At 39.4% G+C, this 21545-nt stretch overlaps 1 protein-coding gene across 5 annotated transcripts in view; it reads right to left on the reverse strand.

The window, feature by feature from the left end:
* Positions 1–21545, reverse strand: part of dennd2b (DENN domain containing 2B) — a 178760-nt gene that overhangs the window by 10925 nt on the left and 146290 nt on the right. For all 5 annotated transcript variants that reach the window (XM_008107133.3, XM_062967694.1, XM_008107127.3 and 2 more), the window contains 5 exons: positions 20217–20294; positions 16333–16473; positions 14030–14178; positions 1233–1410; positions 538–579 (listed from right to left, as the gene is read on the reverse strand). In XM_008107133.3, coding sequence (XP_008105340.1) covers positions 538–579; positions 1233–1410; positions 14030–14178; positions 16333–16473; positions 20217–20294 — 588 coding nt within the window. The remainder of the gene's footprint in view (positions 1–537; positions 580–1232; positions 1411–14029; positions 14179–16332; positions 16474–20216; positions 20295–21545) is intronic.

The raw sequence follows: 21545 nt of genomic DNA on the forward strand, positions 1-21545 counted from the left end.
GCAAAGAGAGTGGTAGAACATCCCATGACAAGGGTAAGGAACTCTTTTCAGCCTGAGGAGTGAAATCCACTCTAGCTTGGTTCTCAGGGGTAACACTCAGTGGTAGGCAGGGCCAAAGTCAAAAGGGTGAGAGTACAAAGAACAGCATATTTTAGCTAAAATTCTTACTAATAACAAGTCTAGGGAAAGGTATAGCCAACATTTAGAATGCAGGGAAACATATACAACAGACAAGAAACTGCCAAATACTAGTTTCACTAGAAAGAATGCATGGTTCATGGAGAAAACCCAGAGGAGTGAATTCAGTTCCCAAAATGAGATGTGATCCCAGGGCTTGAGGTTCCACACCCCAGTCCTAAGGCATAAATCTGCTTGATGTCTTTTCAATATCCTTCACTTCTTCATGGAAGAGTGATTATTTATGAGCTACCACCAGATTTTCTCGTTCTCAGATGACAGTGTAACTCTTGCTGCTCTTTTTTGTAATGAGAAATGAAGAGTTTGGCCACTTCAAAGCACTAAAAAAAATTGCAGTACCTGTCTAATGAAACGATCTGATCCAAGGTTCACCATCAATGCCTAAAGAGAATCAACACAGAAAAGTTTTTATATGGATGTCTGGAAACATTTTATCATCATTTTACTTTCTGGAAAGGGACGTGTTACACAAAACTTTGCCTAACAATATACCTCCAATATATGATCCTGTAGTCCCAAGAGTTTGATTCTACACCGTCAATATATGAAAAGGACAATGATCCTGCAGTGTATGGAATGCCCAGCACATTCACTTAAGCAGAAGCTTTGCACAAAAGGGGTTTCATACCCAGCAGTGAAAACGGAAGGCAGAACTCAGAAGAGAAATGAATGAGCTCAGTCTATTGCCTTCCTTATTCCTAGCTGACGGCAAACTCTCATCATGAGATTCAAATTTCATTCACAGTAAATCAGATATAGATTGCTTCAAATCAAGGAGTCCCACTTGGGAATATCACCTTCCTAATATAATTTCTCATCCCCGCTCCCCAAATTCAGCAGCATCACATCCATTAGGTTGTTGTATATTTATTTGAACGTGGAGGAGGAAGGAGGAGGAATAAAGCATCAGCATCCTTTTCAGTATGTTGCAAGTAAAGATTTTGCTACATAGATCTTTTAAAACTATTGTCAAATTCTCTTCTGAAAATTTCCTCGAGTATACACGTAGACTGTATTATTGGCTCTAATCTTACCTCTTCTACTGGTAGCTCCTTTAGCTTGGGCAATGAGCTGGACAGCAATCCAACAAGAAATGGCGTAGGACAGCACACAATGTCAATCATGGAAGAAGGGAGGACAGGAATGAAGGTATGCTGCCAGGAGAAGGGATACAGCAAAGCCACCACAGCATGAGAGCAGCTGGAGAGGGTGCTGAGAAGAAAAGAACGGACGGTAAGTATACTATTTTTTAAAAAAAGAAATCCATTTTTTAAAAAGTGAAACTCAGATAAGTGGTTTCATGATAAATTAGAGTAGTACTTCTCCAAACAGGACATAGTTAAATAACTGTACTCACTACAGCTGATTTGGACAGCTCTGTAGGAACATGAAACACTTTATCTAAATCTAACAAAGGATACTAGTCAAGATGTCCACATACGAACTCCAGTGCTGGAGAAGAGAATGACTCTAAATCCCAGCGGTTGGACAGAGCAATGGTGCTCGTGTCTTTGTGAGTTCCCTAAAGCATCTGGTTGGCCACTGCAGGAATAAGGTGGGCTAGAATGGCTTTTGGATGTTTCCTGTGTTTTTTAAGTGAGATTCTGTATCTTGAGAAAGCTTCAGTTGAGACACCTTTTCCCCATGATAACTCTTTCAGTAGTAAATTTCCCTTTTGAGGGGTAGATTTCCCTCACGTCCTTTTGTCTCACCCCTGTTCTTAACTATGCGTCATTTCTAAATTGGATGTTTGTAACTCGGGGACTGCCTGTATATTTTTGCATCTTATTTTTAAAAAGCAAAAAAAACAAAACCAAAAAACCCCAACCCTTGCTATTCCCACTGTTCTCATGATGCAATTCAGCCTGAGATCTGTCAAATATAATTGGGTCTCCAAGCACTAACAAGGAAATTGCCACTTTTGTTCCTTCCACTCTCTTCTTAGCAGGCAGTTCTGCCCAATCTGACCACCCATGCAGAGGGACTTGTTTTCATCATTATTATTTACTTTATTTCTACCCTGCGTTTTCCCTTGGAGACTCAAGGCAGCTAACCATTCCATACTTCGGTCATAGTTTTACAAAGTCCAATACAAAAATAAAATAGAAAACAACACATAATACAGTTTGGATTAAATTAAAAAAGATTAAACTATAATAAATATACCCCCCCCCCCCCCGAATCTCTGTGTTTGTTGAATTTCTATTAGCTACAGAGGAATTCTGTCAAAGCCACTGGCCAAAACAACCCTATTCAAAAAGCTATTACACTAGCCTAGTAGCTGCTTTCTTTCTGAAATTGTATGGCAGCACTCTTTACAATCACTTTCAACTAGGCTCCTTGTTGTACATTTCTGCTTACATTTTTCAAACCATATGTAAGTCATGTCCTTATGCAGCAAAGCAGTTTGGAAATGGGAAGACGAAAATGCTTGATGTCCTTGACCTTGGCCAAGTGCAAATCTCTTTGTTAGCACTCATTCTCAGGTTCCTCCATTCTGCCAGATGTAGCAAAATAGTTACACTTTCCCTCATTTGTATGCTTACTTTCCAAAGAAAGGCACGCCTTACATTCGAATATGCTTATTTACCGTATGTTTTGTGGGAAATTCCCTGCTAAGTCTTTTAACTAGAGCACTTCCTAATACACTCCTTTTCTGCTATGCAACAGTGAAATGGCTTCTATGTCCATTCAGGTGTCAGTCAACAAAATGATGAAAAGGGCTTTTTAGAGCTGTCACTTTGACTTGTGGGACTATAATAATAATAATAATAATAATAATAACTTTATTTTTATACCCCGCCACCATCTCCATCTTCTTCACCCATTTGGGTGTCAGTCAACAAAATGATAGAAAAGGCTTTTAAGAGCTGCCACTTTGACTTGTGGGACTAATATAATAATAATAATAACTTTATTTTTATTCCCCACCACCATCTCCCAAATGGAACTCGGATGGCTTACACATGGGACAAGTGCCCCTAGATACAAATATCCATCAAAAACAAAAACATAGATAAAAATAAAAACAATAGAAGTAACAAAGTGGTTAAAAACACAGTTTCAATAAAACATAAGAATATCAAACAGCCGCATACAGTAAAATTGCCATAGTGCAATGGGCGTGGTCAGGGTATACAAGGGTAAAGGCAAGGGTAGTGCAAGCAGCGTAGATAGGACTGGGTATTGGATGAAGTGAGACAGCAGCATAATCTTCTGGAACATTGGACTAAATCCAAGCGTTAGTACCAACTAAATTAATCAGACTATATATTGATTCTACTGTAATTCGGACTAAGGATTAGAATTAGCAAATGATGCAATCCATTTTATTTTCCCAAACTTCAGATGACAAAATATAACCTCTATCACTGCATCTGAACAAATCTGTTATAATTCAAATTTGCTCAAGCCTATTTTTTTATTCAAACACTTATGAACACACTTATACATGTTTTTTCCCTTAGTCATAGTCAAATCTATTGATGTGCATGCTCACTTAGAGACCCTAGATGGCATCAAACATCTGTTTGGAAACATTTTTGCTATCTCTCTCTAAGCAAAAGCAATCTGAAAGATAACATATAAAAATATGCAAGATTCCTTTCTTTGCTGAATGGTACTGTGATGTTAAAACCAGGTACTAGTGGTAAACAAGACTCTGTGGGACAAGATGAAAGGACTATGTTGTCACCTTCAGAACTAACAGAGTACTTCCATGCTTCTGATTTACCCAGAGAGCATATGCCTTGTGTGGAACAAGATACCAGCATGCCAAGCATGCCAAAATCTGAGGCTTGTTGTACAAAGCCTTGTACTGATCCAATCCATTCAGCATAATGAATTAGGCAAGTAGGAGAAAGAAGGAGGCAACCATTGGAAGCTATGGTTTCAACTATCTTTATAAAGTCCTGCATACGTCCATATCATGAATTATAGCAACTTCCAGGCACTGAATATTAACTTACCCCCACAATTCAAAGCATTTTTGTGAGACTTTCCTTGGGAAAAGAAAATCAAAAACTAATGCTAGAGAAGGTATTTTCTAGTGGCTGCTGATCAGAGTCACTTTTTATTGAGCATTTACCTGTTTCTTTTGGGTGCTATTAAAATTCTAGTTACCCCCATTAAAGCTCTAAAAGATTTAGGATGGGAACACCCAAAGGATCCTCTCCTCATGTTGGGAAACTGGAAGAAAGACACTGTATCTCCTACTACATCCCATGCACAGTTCTGAAGACATTGTGAAAGATCTCTCCCAATGATGGCACCGATATTCTAGAAGTCCAAGCTTGGAAGATCTGTTTTCTCCTCTGGTTAAGTTTGGAAGCTACTTTTGTGAATAAAAACTCCCAGAATCATCAAGCCAGCATGGTTAATGGCTTGATGATTTGGAGGGCTGGAGTCCAAAACACAACTCCCAAACACTACTCTCTCACCTGGAGGCACTTTGCCACCCCTAAAAACTTTAGGCAGGACAATGTAAACTTTGTTAGTCTCCTTAAAAATTAATTTTGCTATTCTTTAGTCCAGCATTTCTTTATAAGATGAATAAGCTTCCTTCTTGCCATTCTGATGACAATACCTCTTTTATTCAGGCAGGTTTCTGGTGATGGATCTTGCTTACAGCAGAAGAAACTTTTAACTTGAATGGGTGCTGTATTTTTTACTGTGTATTTTTTTGTTTTATTCATTTTACATTTCAATTTGAAGTTGTACAATTTTATTGTGAGTTGCCTTGGGCCTCATTTTGGGAAGAAAAAAGTGCACATTGACTAAGTAATTAACCCTGGTGTTAAACCACTGAGCTGCTGAACTTGCTGACCAAAAGGTCGGCAGTTTGAATCCGGGGAACGGGATGAGCTCCCGCTATTAGCCCAAGCTTCTGCCAACCTAGCAGTTCAAATACATGCAAATGTGAGTAGATCAACTGGAAGGTAACGGGACTCCATGCAGTCATGCCAGCCACATTGCCTTGGAGATATCTATGGACAACGCCAGCTCTTTGGCTTAGAAATGGAGATGAGCACCAACCTCCAGAGTCGGACACGACTAGACTTCATGTCAGGGGAAAACCTTTACCTTTATCTGACTAAGTAAATAAGTTTAATTAAATCCATGTGGGAGTAACAATCCAGCAATTCCTAAATTGAATGTAAAGGGACTGTCTTTGCCCAAAGGTGCTTTCTCATCTATTTTAGAGTAAGGAATCCTCTATCCATTGAAATGAAGTAAAGAGCTTTGCTTTATGGCAAAGGCAACTGACTTGCCTAACCTTGCAGACACAAAGATTAACGCAGGGTCCTTATTACACTTTTTCCAAGTAGTACTGCTGTGCAACATGTGAAGTGTTGACCTTGTCTTTTATCTCATTGAATAGAGTGAATTTTTAAAATAAAAGCAAACAACCATCAGATTCACGGAAAGAAAAATGTAGGGCATGCTTCAGACTTCCAAGTGTAATTCTTTATCTTGCTTTTAATGACGTTGGAAGTTTCAAGTGTAACTGATCAGGTCAGTAAGCGAATGGAACTAAAATGAGAGAGCTATGTTAATCTAAAATCAGGAACACAAACATAGTGCTCAGTACATACTATTTGCTTTCTATAGAATGTCCTTTTGCGGCATGCCCTCCTCTTGAGGGAAGGACTGTGATGTAAATCCTCTCTCATGCACAGTTCCCACGCTTTAGGGAGCTTTCTGCTTTAGGCCCTCTCCTTCCCTCCCTTGCTTGCCTTTACCAATTGTCCAGTGCATTCAGTCACTTGGAGACAGCTACCCTGTTTCCCCGAAAATAAGACATCCCCAAAAAATAAGACCTAGCAGAGGTTTTGCTGAATTGCTAAATATAAGGCCTCCCCCAAAAGTAAGACCTAGCAAAGTTTTTGTTTGGAAGCATGCCCGGCGCCCGCCAAACAAAACACCAGAACTTGCAGGATCGGTAAATGTACATACCAGTTGTACATGGAAATAATGGTAATAATATATTAAAATGTTATATTATTTATATTTATACAGTAGTAACAAGAAATTATTGACAGGAGTCATAGTTTGTCTGGTTTGGTTATGTTGGTTTGTGATGACAACTACTGTACAGTATATAATAAATGTTCATTTTTTTTGTTCAACAATAAATGTGAATTCTTCTTCATGGAAAAATAAGACATCCCCTAAAAATAAGACCTAGCACATCTTTGGGAGCAAAAAATAATATAAGACACTGTCTTATTTTCGGGGAAACACGGTAGGTAGTAACAAGAGTTCAAAGGCAGATATCCACACATGACCTTGTTTTCTGACCTGAGCTTCCAGAGAAGAAGCCATATGAGACTGCTTTAGCAAAACTAGCAAACATTAGCACCTTAAAGATTAACAGATTTATTGTGCCATAAGTTTCAGTCAAGGAGGAAGCAGGCTCTAGTGACTGGAAGTTTATGGCACAACAGATCTGTTGCTACAAGAACACCCTGTTTTTATTTGGTTTCAGTACAATAAGAAAAAAAAGTTAGCTTAAACTACACTCTGAGTAATTTTACAGGTCGTTTCATACAAATCCAATGTGTTTAATCTTTGGTCTTGTTTACACAAAAGCCTTCTAAACTTTTTTTAATCATGTTAGAAGCAACTTGAGAACTTACTGCAAGTTGCTTCTGGTATGAAAGAATTAGCTGTCTACAGAAATGTTGCCCAGATGTGTTACCATGATGTGGGGGGCTTCTTTCATGTGCCTGTAAGATAGAACTGATACACGGGAGCTCACTCTATGTTGTGGATTCGAACTGGCAACCTTCAGGTCAGCAGTCCAGCTGGCACAAGGGTTTAACCCACTGCACCACCGTGGCTGTTAGTAGTGTACAATTAACCTTAGAAAAGTTACTTTGAGGGACTAAACTTTCAAAATTCCCCAGTTGACATGGCCAGGTTACTGGGAATTATAATTATAATCCACAAAAGTAACTTTTCCAAACCTTGGTACTAAATCAGGTAAAAGAACAAGTGAAGAAGGCCCTTCCTGCTTTTAAACAGAAAACAAAGATCATGTTCAAACATCTACACAATATAGGATAAGGAGTATAATGGTGGATATTTGACCCTTCATTAGCCTGACCTAATTCATCTAACCACTATATACTTGTATGTATCGTATGTGGACTAAGTATCAGAAGGCAAACTGAGATGTGGCTGCAGACTAAAATGCAGCTGTGGATCACAGATCTCTGTACAGTAACAGCACTTGAGGGGGTGGGGGGACTCTGAGATTGCACCAAAATCTTAACTAGTCATCTCAGCAGGTCATCACAAGACAATTGCCATTCTGCAAACCACCACAGACCTTTCAAAATGGATGGAACTGTGGGATATAAAATTATGTACTGTGTTTTGATGAACTGCGCCCACTGCCTCTTTACCACAAGCACATTTTGGACTCCAGTTGAAAATAAGTGGTTTCCAAGGAGGCTCATTAGGAGCACTAACAGAGCTCAAACACGGGGCTTTTACATGAAAACACAAAGCAGGGTGTTTGTTTAGGTTGACAGTTCAAGGAAGATGCCAACTCGGATTATTATAATCCACAAGCCATTTAATGTGTAGTAACACACTCTGAAGACAGTATACACTTATAAACAGACATAAATATTCATTCTATTCTCATGGGACAAACAGACTGAAAGCTTGGAACCCAATTCCCCACTTTCTTCCAAATGGAGAAATTACATGCCGTGCATATTTTGTTACATTTCTTCCCTTGAAAATATCAAAATAAGACCACGAGACTGTTTCTAGCCATAAAAGAAAAATGCCTGTTCAAAAATGCTGACTGAAAACTGTGACCATGAGAAAAGGCCTCCAGATACAGAATATGCTAAAACTCTGGGACAATAGTTATATTCAGAGTAAAAAGAAGCAAGTGCCCAGATTAAAAGCAAAACCACAGCAAAAGATGATATGGCAGGATTTACAGGAAAAGCAGATGCTGAAAAATATTTAAAGGATAATGTTTCAGACAGGGAAAACAAACAGGGTAGGAAGGTGACTTCAAAGCAAACAAAAGTTGAAATGTTTCCAACATTTAAGATTTATAAGAGCAAGCATTTTTAATGTGATATAAACCAAAAAAAATGCAAACATTTGGTGCAGGGCAGAAAGAAAAGCCACTAAAAACTACCAAAAAGAGAGAAGCAAGAAAGGAAAATGCACATTGACTCAAAGTCTGCAAATGGCAGACATGTATAGATACAAATTCAGATATAATTATTATAATGTATATGGAAATGCAATATATCTCACCATTGAGGTGAAGACAATAAGCAGTATTGAGTTAGGATTCATACTCAACCATAGAAACCCACTGGGTGACCTTAGGCAAGTCACACTCTCTTTGCCTTGGAAGAAGGCAATGGCAACCACAATCTAAACAAATCTTGCCAGGATAACTTTGATTTAGGATTGCCATGAATTGAAAACAACATGAAGGACATACAATGACAACAGAGCAGACATACATGGCTGGTGAGCTGCATTTGACTGGCTAAAAGACAGGAAAGAAGCAATGTTGCATTCCACTAAATGCTTCCAACAGGGAAGAAACTGTGGGCCAGATTCATGGGGATGCTGGAAATAAACCAACGAAATTGATACAACCATCAACAGTAACATCTTTTAACCAGCAGTAGGAATGACACCACCCTTCAGATGCTGTTGGCCTGAAACTCGCAACATCCATTAGCTATGATGGTTCAATATCTGTAGATCAGTTCCCAAATCTTTGTTTTATTTTGCACACCTGAGAATAAGTCATATCTGGGGCCTAACTCATTACACAAAATGCAATCACTTGTGGCAAATTGATTTTAGTGCTTAGGGGTGGGAGTAGCATAATTCCCTTCTGGAAAGAATGCAACTGGCAGCCAGCCATGCAGCAGGAGAGCCAGGGGGTTCTTGCTGCACCCCACCCCACTCACCCCTGAAATGTTAGGCATTTTTCATTATTTGCAGAGGGGGTGTTGTCTCTTACTACAGAGACTCTTGCATCTTCTTATCTTTATAAGCAATGCTGAACATAGCATTGAATGAAACATGCAGAATAATCACAGGATGTCTCAAACCTACACCTGTTGATAAACTCTACAAGCTAGCTGATATTTAGCCACTTGTGTTCCTTCTATTTTTTATCAGTTTTATACTAATTTATACAATGCTTTTGATACGAAATAAAAATAACCTTCATAAGGAACCTGGGAAGGGGAAAGAAGTATTGACTTCATACCTCACATCATGTCCTCCAGTATTACTGAATGGGATGGAAAAGAGGAATGGGTTGCACAGGTTAATTTTTTAAAGATTTTTTTTAAAAAATTGATTAAATTCCTCACAGAGCCACCACATATAGTGAAGAAACCTTTTTCCTAAGAAGCAACACTCCCCCATAACACAAATAAGGAGGAATGGAAATAGAAACAGAATTGAGTATTTAGGAGCCAGCAGAGCAAAGTGACACACTGAATTAGTTTGCCAGTCTCAAATAAGCAATGTGACAAATTACTCTCAAGCAGCTAAATGCCAAGATCTCTTCTAAATCTACATGAATAGGATTGTATTGCCCTGTCAAAGGCATGGACTGCAGCCTACCAATCCCTACAATATGTTTCTTTATTTTGCCTCTAAGAAATTAATCCTCCTCTTCTGTAGGAGTAGATGGCTTTGGTCAAACTCTAAGACTACACAGCTGGCCAAAGCAGTCTTGCTTTAATTTGAATGTTGACTTGACTGCAGCAAGTGAGTTTTGTGACAAACTGCAGAACACAAATGATAAAACTGGAGTAGGGGCACAAAGTGTGAAGGAAGTGCATACCTTCCACATCACATCAGCCAATTATCAACTATCCTCTTGTACAAAGCTGCTCCAATCATGGTGACAACATAAAGAATAACTCTTAACTCCTTCTTTTGATCAAGTATTTTTCCCATGAATCCAAGCCAACATAAACCCCATGTTGAAAAGACATGAGTCATGTTTAAGGATTATCTTGTTGGGCACTGAGCACAAAAGAACGAGAACAAAATCAAATATTTGGAGATATTTAGCAAGAAATTTATAGGCTTGGAAATATATTTTTAATTTCTTTTTCCAGATTACCATATAAATAAAATTCTTCAGTATGTTATTTAAGATGTTGAGAATTGTCTGAACAGGTTTCCATCATTGACCTGAAGACACTTAAGGGTAACTGTGTCCTTCACAAAGGGCAGGATCAAAATAATTCATGAAGCAATCAGTCTCTTAATCATAAAGTTGACTATGACAAACATAGAAGTATGTCAGTCCAGTGATATTTCAAAAGAATGTTATGCAGTATTCCCCACCAAGGCAATGGCTAAGGAGGGGAGCAAAGTCCAGTTTGAACAGTGCTCCTCAGAAATGAACTTTTGACGTCAACTGGAAAAGCACCATGGCACCAAACTGTCAATCACTTACAATGAGTGAGATCACCCTTCTTCGCAAACTGGAAAGGAACTGGTAGAGATTCTTCACAAGATCTCTCACAAAGTTCTTGCTGCACCCCATCCCACTCACCCTTGAAATTCAGTACAACCTGCCGAAAGGACTCCTGTGGAAATGCTACAAATAATGGCATCCTTCCTACTTCAAAAGGGTTGCCACAGAATGCAACAAATGGGAAAAAAAATCATCTGACAGATGGAATTTTCTGTCACCGAATGACAGTTCCAACACAAGCAACATACCAAAACTTCTACTGATGCTAATCAAATCCCTTCATAAATTATTTCTGTTTACTTCTTTTTTGGCTTGCAAATAAAAAGAAAAATATGTATCATTAAGATCACAGAAAAGTCTCAATTTGTAATTATTTAGTTTTATTACTATTAATTCTAGTTCATTTCTCTCAATGCAGAAAAGTGCAGGTGTACATTCAGCTGCTAAATGCCAATTTTCCATACCCACTCCTGCACAGGGAACTATCCAGCACACTACTTGTAGGAAAATTACATTTTCCAGCATCCAGACTGTAGCAGATTTCCTGAGACAGTTATCTATCTCTGCAGGATAGTACAATAGAGTCCCGGTTATCCTAGATAAAGGGGCAGGCCCAATCTCAGATAACCGAACTCCCCGGATAACAGGAAGGCCCGGTTTACAGAAACCCCGGTGCGTGCTTGCTGCCTAGCAGCACGCACTGAGGCCTCCCCAAATGGCTGCCGGGCACTGGGCGAAGGGAAGAGGCACTCTTTCCTCCGCCCTGTGCCCTGTTTAGGGAGGCCCTGAGGCCCGACCTGGTGAAGGAGCAAGCGAGCGAGGGAGGGCCTTTGCTGCCCTCCTTCACTCACCCGCCCTCCGAACCTCACTCACCCAGCTGGGTTCCAGCAGCACCGGGACCCAGCGAGGTGAGTGAGTGAGAGAGCGAGGGAGGGAGGACATTTGCCTCGGATAATACGGACGCTAAGATTAGCGGGGCTCAGATTAGCGGGGCTCTACTGTATGTACATTCCAGTTATGAGAACTGTCAGGCATTTTCCTCTACATCAGCAGAGTACTAGAAGCGCCCCCAAGCCATGAAGCCCCAGATTCTCTTGAGCAACGCAGGAAACTTACTGTGTAATAAAGAGTGTACACACTGCTAGAATGCAGGAAATCTTTATCTTCAGTAAATTAAGAAGATGTATACACAACTATAAGCACAATATACACACTCTATCACCTCAGCTCCTTCCTCCGTTCACTATCTACAGTTCCAACAGCCTACCTAGACAGAGCACAAAATGGAGGAGCCAGCTTCTTTTTCTCTCCCTCTTGAGCACTGGTTCCCAACTTTTTTTTGACCAGGGACCACTTTGACCAGGGAGCACTCTCCAACATTAGTACCAAAAGGGCTATGAATCAGCTTTTGGTCAACTTTAGATTTGGGTTGGTTATCTGGGATGCTGATTCAGACAACTGCACAGGATAGACCACATCAGCTCTAGTTTCTGATACAGAAAATATGTCATCCAGTAGTCACCATCTGATTGCCTACAGAAATCCATATTTAATCTAGAGCTGATGTGGTCTATCCAATGCAATTTTCTGAATCAGCTCCCAAAATAACTCCAGGAACAGGCCTAAAAACGAAGACACTAAGGTACCCCCTGCTTAAAGGCACCACATGGAATGGCTTTGCTTAAGGGGAGGGAGGGGGAGGAGAAGTCAGGAGGCTTGTTGTCACGCCTTTTGTGGGTAGTCAGCATCTTCCCTCCCAACATCCCAATTGCCTTGGCACAATAAGAGGGTTTTGCGAGACTAGTTGCTCTCGTTGTAACAGTGTAGTAACGGTGAGGCCACAGACCATATTTTAGTTCTTGGGGACCACTGGTGGCTCACGGACCACAAGTTGGGAACCACTGCTCTTGAGTCACAGACTCAGTCATGACTCTGATCTACAGAGTGTCTGAGGTCTACACAAATGACTCTTCTGTTTGCAGGCCTAAAGGCTTCACTAATTTACCAATTTATATACGTCACTTATTTACAAATCATGAGAACAGTGTAGCACGTGGTTGCACAAATGTCATGTAATGTAATGTATTCGCTCCTGTCAACAATACATCTATCCCAATTTGTGCTCATAAATGTTTCTGTCTGTTTAAACATTTAAATCTAGCAGTCCACTACTATTGTGTTCCTGCAACAAGAAGCATTAATTCAGAGTTTTAGAAAGCTATTACAGTAGAGTCTCACTTATCCAAGCTTCACTTATCCAAGGTTCTGTATTATCCAAGGCAGTCTGCCTTTCAGTAGTCATTGTTTTTGTAGTAAATGTTGCAATGCTTTGGTGCTAAATTCGTAAATGCAGTAATTACTACATAACATTACTGTGTATTGAACTGCTTTTTCTGTCAATTTCTTGTAAAGCATGATGTTTTAGTGCTTAATTTGTAAAATCATAATGTAATTTTTTTGTTTAATAGGCTTTTTTCTTAATCCCTCATTATCCAAGATTTTCGCTTATCCAATGTTCTGCCAGCCCGTTCAGTTTGGATAAGTGAGACTCTACTGTATTATCACTATTTGTATGCTATCTTTTCCATAGAATTGGGACTCAAGGCAGTTTGAAATTAAATGCTAGCTGGTTATCTTCCACATTGAGCTGTCTCTGCAACCTCTTTACAGTTCCATTGCAAACATCACTGACTAAAAAAAAGATAGAAATAATCAAGAAACAGTAAAATGGTCACTCACCCACCTCTCAGCTGTGTATCTATCCATAAAGTAAGAATACCGTACTGTACTCTCAGAGGTGGACAAGTGTCGCATAAATGTCCCCAGAGAAGTACGAAGTGGAGCCAGAAAGTGTTTTAATATTTTTATCATATTTGTAGTCAACATACTGAATCTAAATAGCATGCATTTCCAGAAATGAGAGAGAGCTCATCCAAGCCAAAATGTGTGGCACTTAAGCTATTTCCTAACCTTTCCTCAAATATGTTTTCCCCATAAATATAAAGATGTCTATAATATCAGGCAAGCACTATAGCAAAAGGTCACAACCCAAATAACTTAGTTTTACACTTTGGAATGGCAGTGGTCAAACTATGGTGCAACAGTTGTAGTAGAATTGCAAGAACTATCAAATGTTATTAGTTAATGGTTATTAAAAAGAAGTTGAAGATAGCCTAAAATAAACATGTCCTTTAAAAAAATCAGAAGGGAGGCATAACTACTGAAGGCAAATTAAATGTGCCTTAATGAAAATCTGGATGTTTGTGAGCCTCTTCATAAACTGCTTCATACCACCAGATATTGCAGTCTTTCAGAAGTTCTTTATTGGCTTACCTGAGTTTTTCCGCTATGAAGATCACTCGCCGTTCCAGTAAGAGGGAAGCAAAGATTCTGATGATCTGTCGAATACTCAGGCATTTGAAAAGACACTCAAAGTCCACATGCTCCAGGCGAGAATCCATTGGCCGCCGAAGCTCTATCACCTGAATGCATTTCCACAAACATAAATCATACTCCAACTGGACCAGTTTTCATGTGGATAGTTGGGTTAACTATCATGTATCTTTAAAAGTGAGAAAAAAATATTTCCCAGAACGTTTGCTTCACTTGGGTGCCTTAAGCATTAGCATCACATTTTGCAGCACCTTTCTTATGGCCACTTAGCATGTTTGTGCTACATCCACATTCACTTCAATTCAGAGGAATTCCAGAGGTGGGCAAAGTGCAGCCCTGGGTCCAGGTTTTTGGCTCTTTTTGTATCTCTTGGCCCCTCTGGAGACAAATGTATCACCCCTCTCTGTCTCCTTAAAAGGGGAACAAACTTCACTGGAAGCCACAGGAATGGCTATTTACCCTTAAACAAGTTGCAGGGAACCCCTGTACTAATAATAGAAAAACACCTATTATTGGCAACTTCTCTGTTTGAGGTGATTGTGGTGGCATTTTGGTGATCCATGCACCCTAGGGGCAGAAAACCAACCCCCAAACCTGCCACAGTTGTCACCCTCAACATACACCATATTATGTGCATAATAGTGTGCATTTTTCCTTAACCAGTCTTGGCATGAATTTGACATATGAACTGGCCTATGAAGCTGAATTTACAAGATGAAACAGACATTCACTTCATGATTTATACATTACGACATAAAAAGAGTTAGCTTACATCTTACTAATCCAGGTATTACCTCTTGCTTTACTAGTTGGTTTCTATGACAAAAGATCTCTCAATCTGAATGAGAGAGACATATGGTTCAGAGTTCCTGTAGCATTTTAATGACCAAATATAGGCAGAAGTGCAAAAATATTCTGAAGTACAGAACTATCTAAGCACAAGTGACAACTTCTAATTCCATCCTTCTTGCTTTGTGTGACTTCAGCCTTCCTGGTTTAACAATGAATGAGGATTAGTAAGGGGGAAACACTTTGAGACTGACTGCTGATTTGCTGACCTTGTGATAAAACCTGACAACCTCTTAATTTTTACAGATAAAACCAAGAGGCCTTGAAGTACATGGTAAGCTGTTAAACAAATATAGAGTACATTTCCAAGCTCGCTCTCTCTCTCTCTCTCTCTCTCTCTCTCTCTCTCTCTCTCTCTCTCTCTTTCTCTCTCTCTCTGTCAATCACTCACCCACTCATTCATTTTCATTCTCTCTCTTTCCCTCTTCTCTCTCACACACAGAAATGTAAACCTAATGAAATGGCTTACAAATTGAGATGGCTTTTGAATGCCCTCCCTAAAGAGATTAGGGTATCCCCCACTCTCCACATTTTCCACAAACACCTGAAAACTTGGCTTTTTAAACAAGCTTTTGACCAGGTTTAGTGATTATGGCCTTAACCACTATATTCGAGGATTTAGTGATTTTACTTCTGCACTTCATGAGGACGTTTACAGCCACTATTCTTGTAGCTTGCTAGATTTTATAGTATTTTATATTAATTGGGGGTTTACTGCTGTTGTAAGTATAGGTAAAGGTAAGGGTTTCCCCTGACATTAAGTCCAGTTGTGTCCGATTCTGTGGGTTGGTGCTCATTTCTATTTCTAAGATGAACAGCCAGCGTTGTCCATAGATGCCTCCAAGGTCATGTGGCCGGCATGACTGCATGGAGCACTGTTATCTTCCCGTAGGAGCGGTACCTATTCATCTACTCACGTTTTCAAACTGCTAGGTTGGCAGAAGCTAGGGCTAACAGTGGGAGCTTACCCTACTCCTCGCATTCGAACTGCTGACCTTTTGGTCAGCAAGTTCAGTAGCTCAGCAGTTTAACCTGCTGCGCCACCGGGGGCTCCGTTTTAAGTATAATTGGGTCAATTTTATTGTTACTAATTTATATTTTTCTGTCTTTCGTTGTATATTGTTGCACTATTGAGTGTTTTCTGTGAGCTGCCCCAAGTCCTTTCAGGGAGATGGTGGTGGGATACAAATAAAGCTTATTATTATTATTATTATTATTATTATTATTATTATTGTTATTACTATTAACATTCAATAAAAAACGGCTAGAAGAGAATTATCTTCAGAGTTATAACAGTTTCACTGAGATCTACTGTCTGTCTTCCTATGTTCACTATTTGTGGGAGCAGCTGTGTTTGATAAAGTTTTACTTCATGGTTTAGCATTTCTTTTTACCTCATTTCCAGCTCCAGGCAGGAAAGTCTTGACTTTGATGGTCTTTCCAGGTGCAGGGAAAGGAGATTCCATCAGACTTCGCATAAATGGGTAAACCAGAGCAGCAGATATTCCTCTCCTCCTTTCAACTTCATCCAGTATCTGATCCATCACAGACAAATATGAAAGAGAAGAGAGATTTCACGTTCTGCATTAGAGGCATAGAGACTCTTTTGTCTGTGAAGGTTTTCATTCTCCTGGGGGTAATCAATTGAAGGCCTCCTTTTCCTTTTCAATAGTTGATGGGAGGAGAATGATGAAATGGGAATGGCCATCTCTCTCTCCCCTCTCCCCAATTTCCCATCCAAACAGACAACAGGAAGGAACCAGTCGTTCCTGTCCCAGATTTGTACATTATCAGAGCGCTTTGGAAGTTAAGCCAGGGGCTGCATACATGGGGAGGATCATGGGTTGCCTGCTCCCAGCTATATTACATCTACTCAGACTAAATACTAGTTAAATTGCATATGTTTTTTACACAGGGCAGAATCCTTTCGGTTTCTTATGTCATGTGTACATTCCTCTACAAAAGCAATTTGGTATATTGGCCCCATATGCAAAGTATGAATTCAGCTCAAAGTCACAGTAGCAGAGTTGGAAATCTCAATTTAGTACTCATTCACACATTCAGATATACAGTCTTGTGCACACTCAACTGTATATTTTGTTACACATTGGGTTACCAATTTTACCATTCAACACTAGAATCAGGGCATATACATTCACATATATAATTCTACCTGTGGAGATTTACTGGAGGATCTCACTCATGGCTTAATTGTTGTTGTTGTTGTTGTTGTTGTTTTTAGTAGTGGTAGCTCTAGCATTGAAGATCTTCAATTAAAAACATGCCCTGTCCAGAATTTCTTCTTTCTGAAGTGCTAGCCCCAGTATTTCATCAGAACAAGGATTAGACAAGGCCAGTTTATTCAAAGTACATTTCTGGAACACTAGTTCCACAACTCTGTCATAATGTGATAAACATGGACTGAGTTAAGGAATCATAAGCTTAGTAGCACTGCAACATACTTTGCAGATCCAGTCACTCGTTTCTCCCACTAAAAGAGCCAAATAACCAATTTAACCATGAGACCATTAAGGGAAGCTGCCAGTCAAAGTAAATAACAGCAGCCTTAATAGACTAATAACCAAATATTTCATCTATTAGACAAACAAGCCTCTTGCGTGAAATACTATATTTCACACAAGGATAAATTTCCAGCAGTTATACAGAAAGATTTCAATCAGCTATATCAGACTGAAAATGTTCTCTAAATGAAGTGCAAGTCATACACACATTCAGGAATAGGCTGCAACAGCTGAAATGATTCGAATTTCCTTTTAGTAAGCAAATTGTATCTTGAAAGCTTTATATTTCAAATCCCTTACATAAGGAGAATATCTGTAAGACTGTAAATAAGGGTCCAGTTTGCTGAGATTCTGTCAAAATGCCCAGGCTTTATTTCTGTTGTTTCATTAGCCAGAAACTGAAAGTTACTTGGGAAGGCCAAGAGCTCGAACACTGTTTCCATCCTAAATATCTTGGTGTTACCTTAGATCGAACACTAACATATAGGAAACACTGCATGAACACCAAGCACAAAGTAGCTGCACGCAACAACATCCTGCGGAAACTGACTGGCAGTGCATGGGGTGCAGACCCACAAGTAATAAGAACATCAGCCCTGGCCTTGTCTTTCTCAACTGCTGAGTACGCCTGTCCTGTCTGGCAAAAGTCTGTTCATGCGAAGCAAGTGGACATAGCACTAAACGAAACATGCAGAATAATCACAGGATGCCTTAAACCTACACCTGTTGATAAACTCTACAAGTTAGCTGGCATTGCCCCTCCTGACGTGCGACGGGAAGTTGCTGCTAACTTTGAGAGAAATAAGGTCGAACATTGTGAAAGCCAGTAGACTCAAATCAAGGAAGGGCTTCATGAGAACCACCACTCCTCTTGATGTTCCTCCAGCAGCAGCAAGGGTGTCCCTCTGGGCAGCTAAACCTGGCAATTCCAACTGGATGGCCCCCCACGAGGGTCTTCCTCCTGGGGCAAACCAAGAATGGGTAACTTGGAAGTCCCTGAACATACTCAGAAGCGGAGTGGGCAGATCTAAAGACAACTTGGCGAGGTGGCACTACCTAGAGGAATCCTCCACCTTGTGTGACTGTGGAGCAGAACAAACAACTCCGAATATGTATGCTTGTCCACAATGTCCTACCTCATGTACAGAGGAGGAGTTGCTTAAAGCTACGGACAATGCGGTTGCTGTTGCCCGCTTTTGGTCTAAAACTATTTAGTTGTTTGTGATTTCCTCTATTTTTTTTCATCATTTTTAAATGTATTTGTTATGCAATGCTTTTGACACGAAATAAATAAATTAGCCAGACGGTAAGGTGTTTATTTTTAAATTGCTTATTGTAAATTTCTGCATAAGAAACATTAACCCTTTTGTAAAACTTATCTGCATTTGAGGTGTCATTGATGTTGAACAGACATATGAAGCTATCTTACGCAGTCAACCCATGACTGCCTATCACAGGATGTGAACGAGCAGAATAAAAAATTCCGCCAATGTCTTGCCTCATGTACAGAGGAAGAGTTGTTTACAGCTACAGACAATGCGGTGGTTGTTGCCCGCTTTTGGTCTAAAACTATTTAGCTGCTTGTGATTCCTTTATTTTATCAGTTTTAAACTTATTTGTTATGCAATGCTTTTAACACAAAATAAATAAATAAACAGGATGTGACTAAAATCTCTTCCCCACCTTAGGATTCTTATTCATTCCTGCTACTGAATTTGCCATACTGTCAGCTACAAAACCTAAACTTTTTTTCTCTTCCTTTTATTTTAAGCAAGCCACACCCAACACATACACCTTTCCTTTGTGATCTAACAGCATTCCCAGAAGTCACCTGTGAACCTTGCTCCAAGTATATATAGCATCTTTCTTAGCCTTCTTGGATAATAAGTATTAATTACTGGTGAAGTTCAGAGAAGCATAAACCTGAGGCTTTAAGTAGGCAAGAATATAATATCTCTCTGTAGCTATTCTCTTTCCTATTTTTCTTTAAGACAAATCAACTTGAAGGCACATAACAACAAATGGAATCTTTAATCTGTGTGTCTATGAAGAGAGAGGGAGAAAGAAGCAGCCTAGGCTGATAGATCTAATATATGCAATGTTGTTGAATATGGAATGTTTGGGGATAATGAACTTTCCATACTTTTGTCTCAATATTTTAGCTCTGCAGTGGCAGTTTATGGAACAGGCCCTGGAAACAAAAGGAAAGGCAATATGGAATGGGAGATTTCCAAGCCTGACATCATTCTTTTGGGTGTACAGATACTACTTGTTGCACTTTCCACAAAACTCTCTCTCTCTGGAATTAATGGAAGCTGAACATGTGTAGACAGTATACACCATGATGATTAGATATGCACTGAGTGAAGATCCAACCACCAGCAAAAGGAAGTCTATGCAAGCATTCCTTATATCTGGCAATAAACAGATAGCTGGTTAGTGTTATTCTGGCTCATCAGCTCAACTTTATGTGCCAAGAATTACAACTCAGCCGAATGTGCAGGAGAGAGTGAGACAGAGAGAATATACTCCAATATTGACTGACACAGATGTTTCTCAAATCTAAATGCTATTTCAGACACAGAAGTAACAAAGCATTCTTTGACAAAGCCAGTAACAGAGATGAGCTGTCAAACACAGTAATTCTAAATTACTGTTATCACTTATCAAGCCAAGAATCCTTTATCTTGATTCATTAGGTGAAAAGATTCTTTACAAGCAGCAAACACAAAGTCAGTGCAAAAAGAACAGCTTACCTTGGAAAATAAGTCAAAGCAACCCAGGCGACTGATGACACAATATACCTCAGGTAGTCGAGATCCTTTTCCACTTGGCTGTCAACAATTTAAAAAGGAAGAAAAACAGTGAGGTTTGAATTGCCATTTATTGATATAATTACACTTTGGACCAAAATTCTACACATGAATCTTTCTTTTATTCACTCAATGAGTCATTCTTGAGAAATTATTGTATTTTCCCCCCAAGGCATGATATGCAAGGCTTGAGGAATGTTTATCCACATTAGGGATCACGATGCAATGGACACATACTCTCCAACATCATGCCAAGCTAATGTACTTAATCTTAATTACCGAAGCTCATACTTTTCTTTTTACCATCAAACATGAAACGAAGCCACTGATGTAACTTATGAGGGTGGCTGGGAATAAGCACTCATCAATATATAGTATGTTACTAACGTGGTGCAGGTTGCGATCGAAACAGCTACCACATCCCTCCCCTAGTGAGTTTGCATTTTGAGACCTTTATATAACTAGGCCCATGACATGGCTCTTGCACATCAAAAGACAACTAGGAAAGATTCAATTCAACAAGACTGAACTCATGAAATGAGCTAAAATCCAGCCTGCTTGATCATATCCTCACTGTTCTGCATAATTTATGTAAACATTCCCTCACTGTGCATATAAAATAGCAGATGTGTGTTAAATCACATGTCCTTCTGTGTGATGTTATAAATTTAATGAAATAAATCAAATATTATTTGTTAATGATCCAATGGGGTTGTTCAACAGATGGAACTGCTTCTGTTAACAATATTGGGGGAGGAACAGTTCCTCTTGCTTATGAAGTTTCAGTATATTTCCAAAATGGATTCTGGGGATTAGGAAACCTCTTGGAAACCCCCAGTGTCTGAGGTAGTGGACAAGGTAGTGGACAAGAAATCTCAACCCTGCTAATGGGTGTCTGCCAGTGCTGTAAACAAAACCAAAAGTAAGGTATCAAAAGTAAGTATTTAAGCTTTTAATTAAATCAAAGAAGACTATGAATCTCATTGCTATGAGCCTTCCAAAATGTCTTCTTCGGTGAATACTTTCATGATCAAACTGAACACAACTGAAGAGAAACATGAGATTGTTTTATCCTGAGTATCACTGGGATGGTCAGCAGGTGCCTGTGCTCCTGCAGTGAAATAAAACCATGAATAAACTTAATGGAGTTAAGTGAACACAGATGAGTCTATTTTTGGATCAAGACCTGCTGCTCAGCAGACGTCACATTTCTGAAAAAGCAAATTTCTCTTTGTCCATATTAGGTATAAAACGCCTTCTCAAAGCATCAAG

Source organism: Anolis carolinensis, chromosome 1, assembly GCF_035594765.1.
Source record: "Anolis carolinensis isolate JA03-04 chromosome 1, rAnoCar3.1.pri, whole genome shotgun sequence".
NCBI lineage: Eukaryota > Metazoa > Chordata > Lepidosauria > Squamata > Dactyloidae > Anolis > Anolis carolinensis.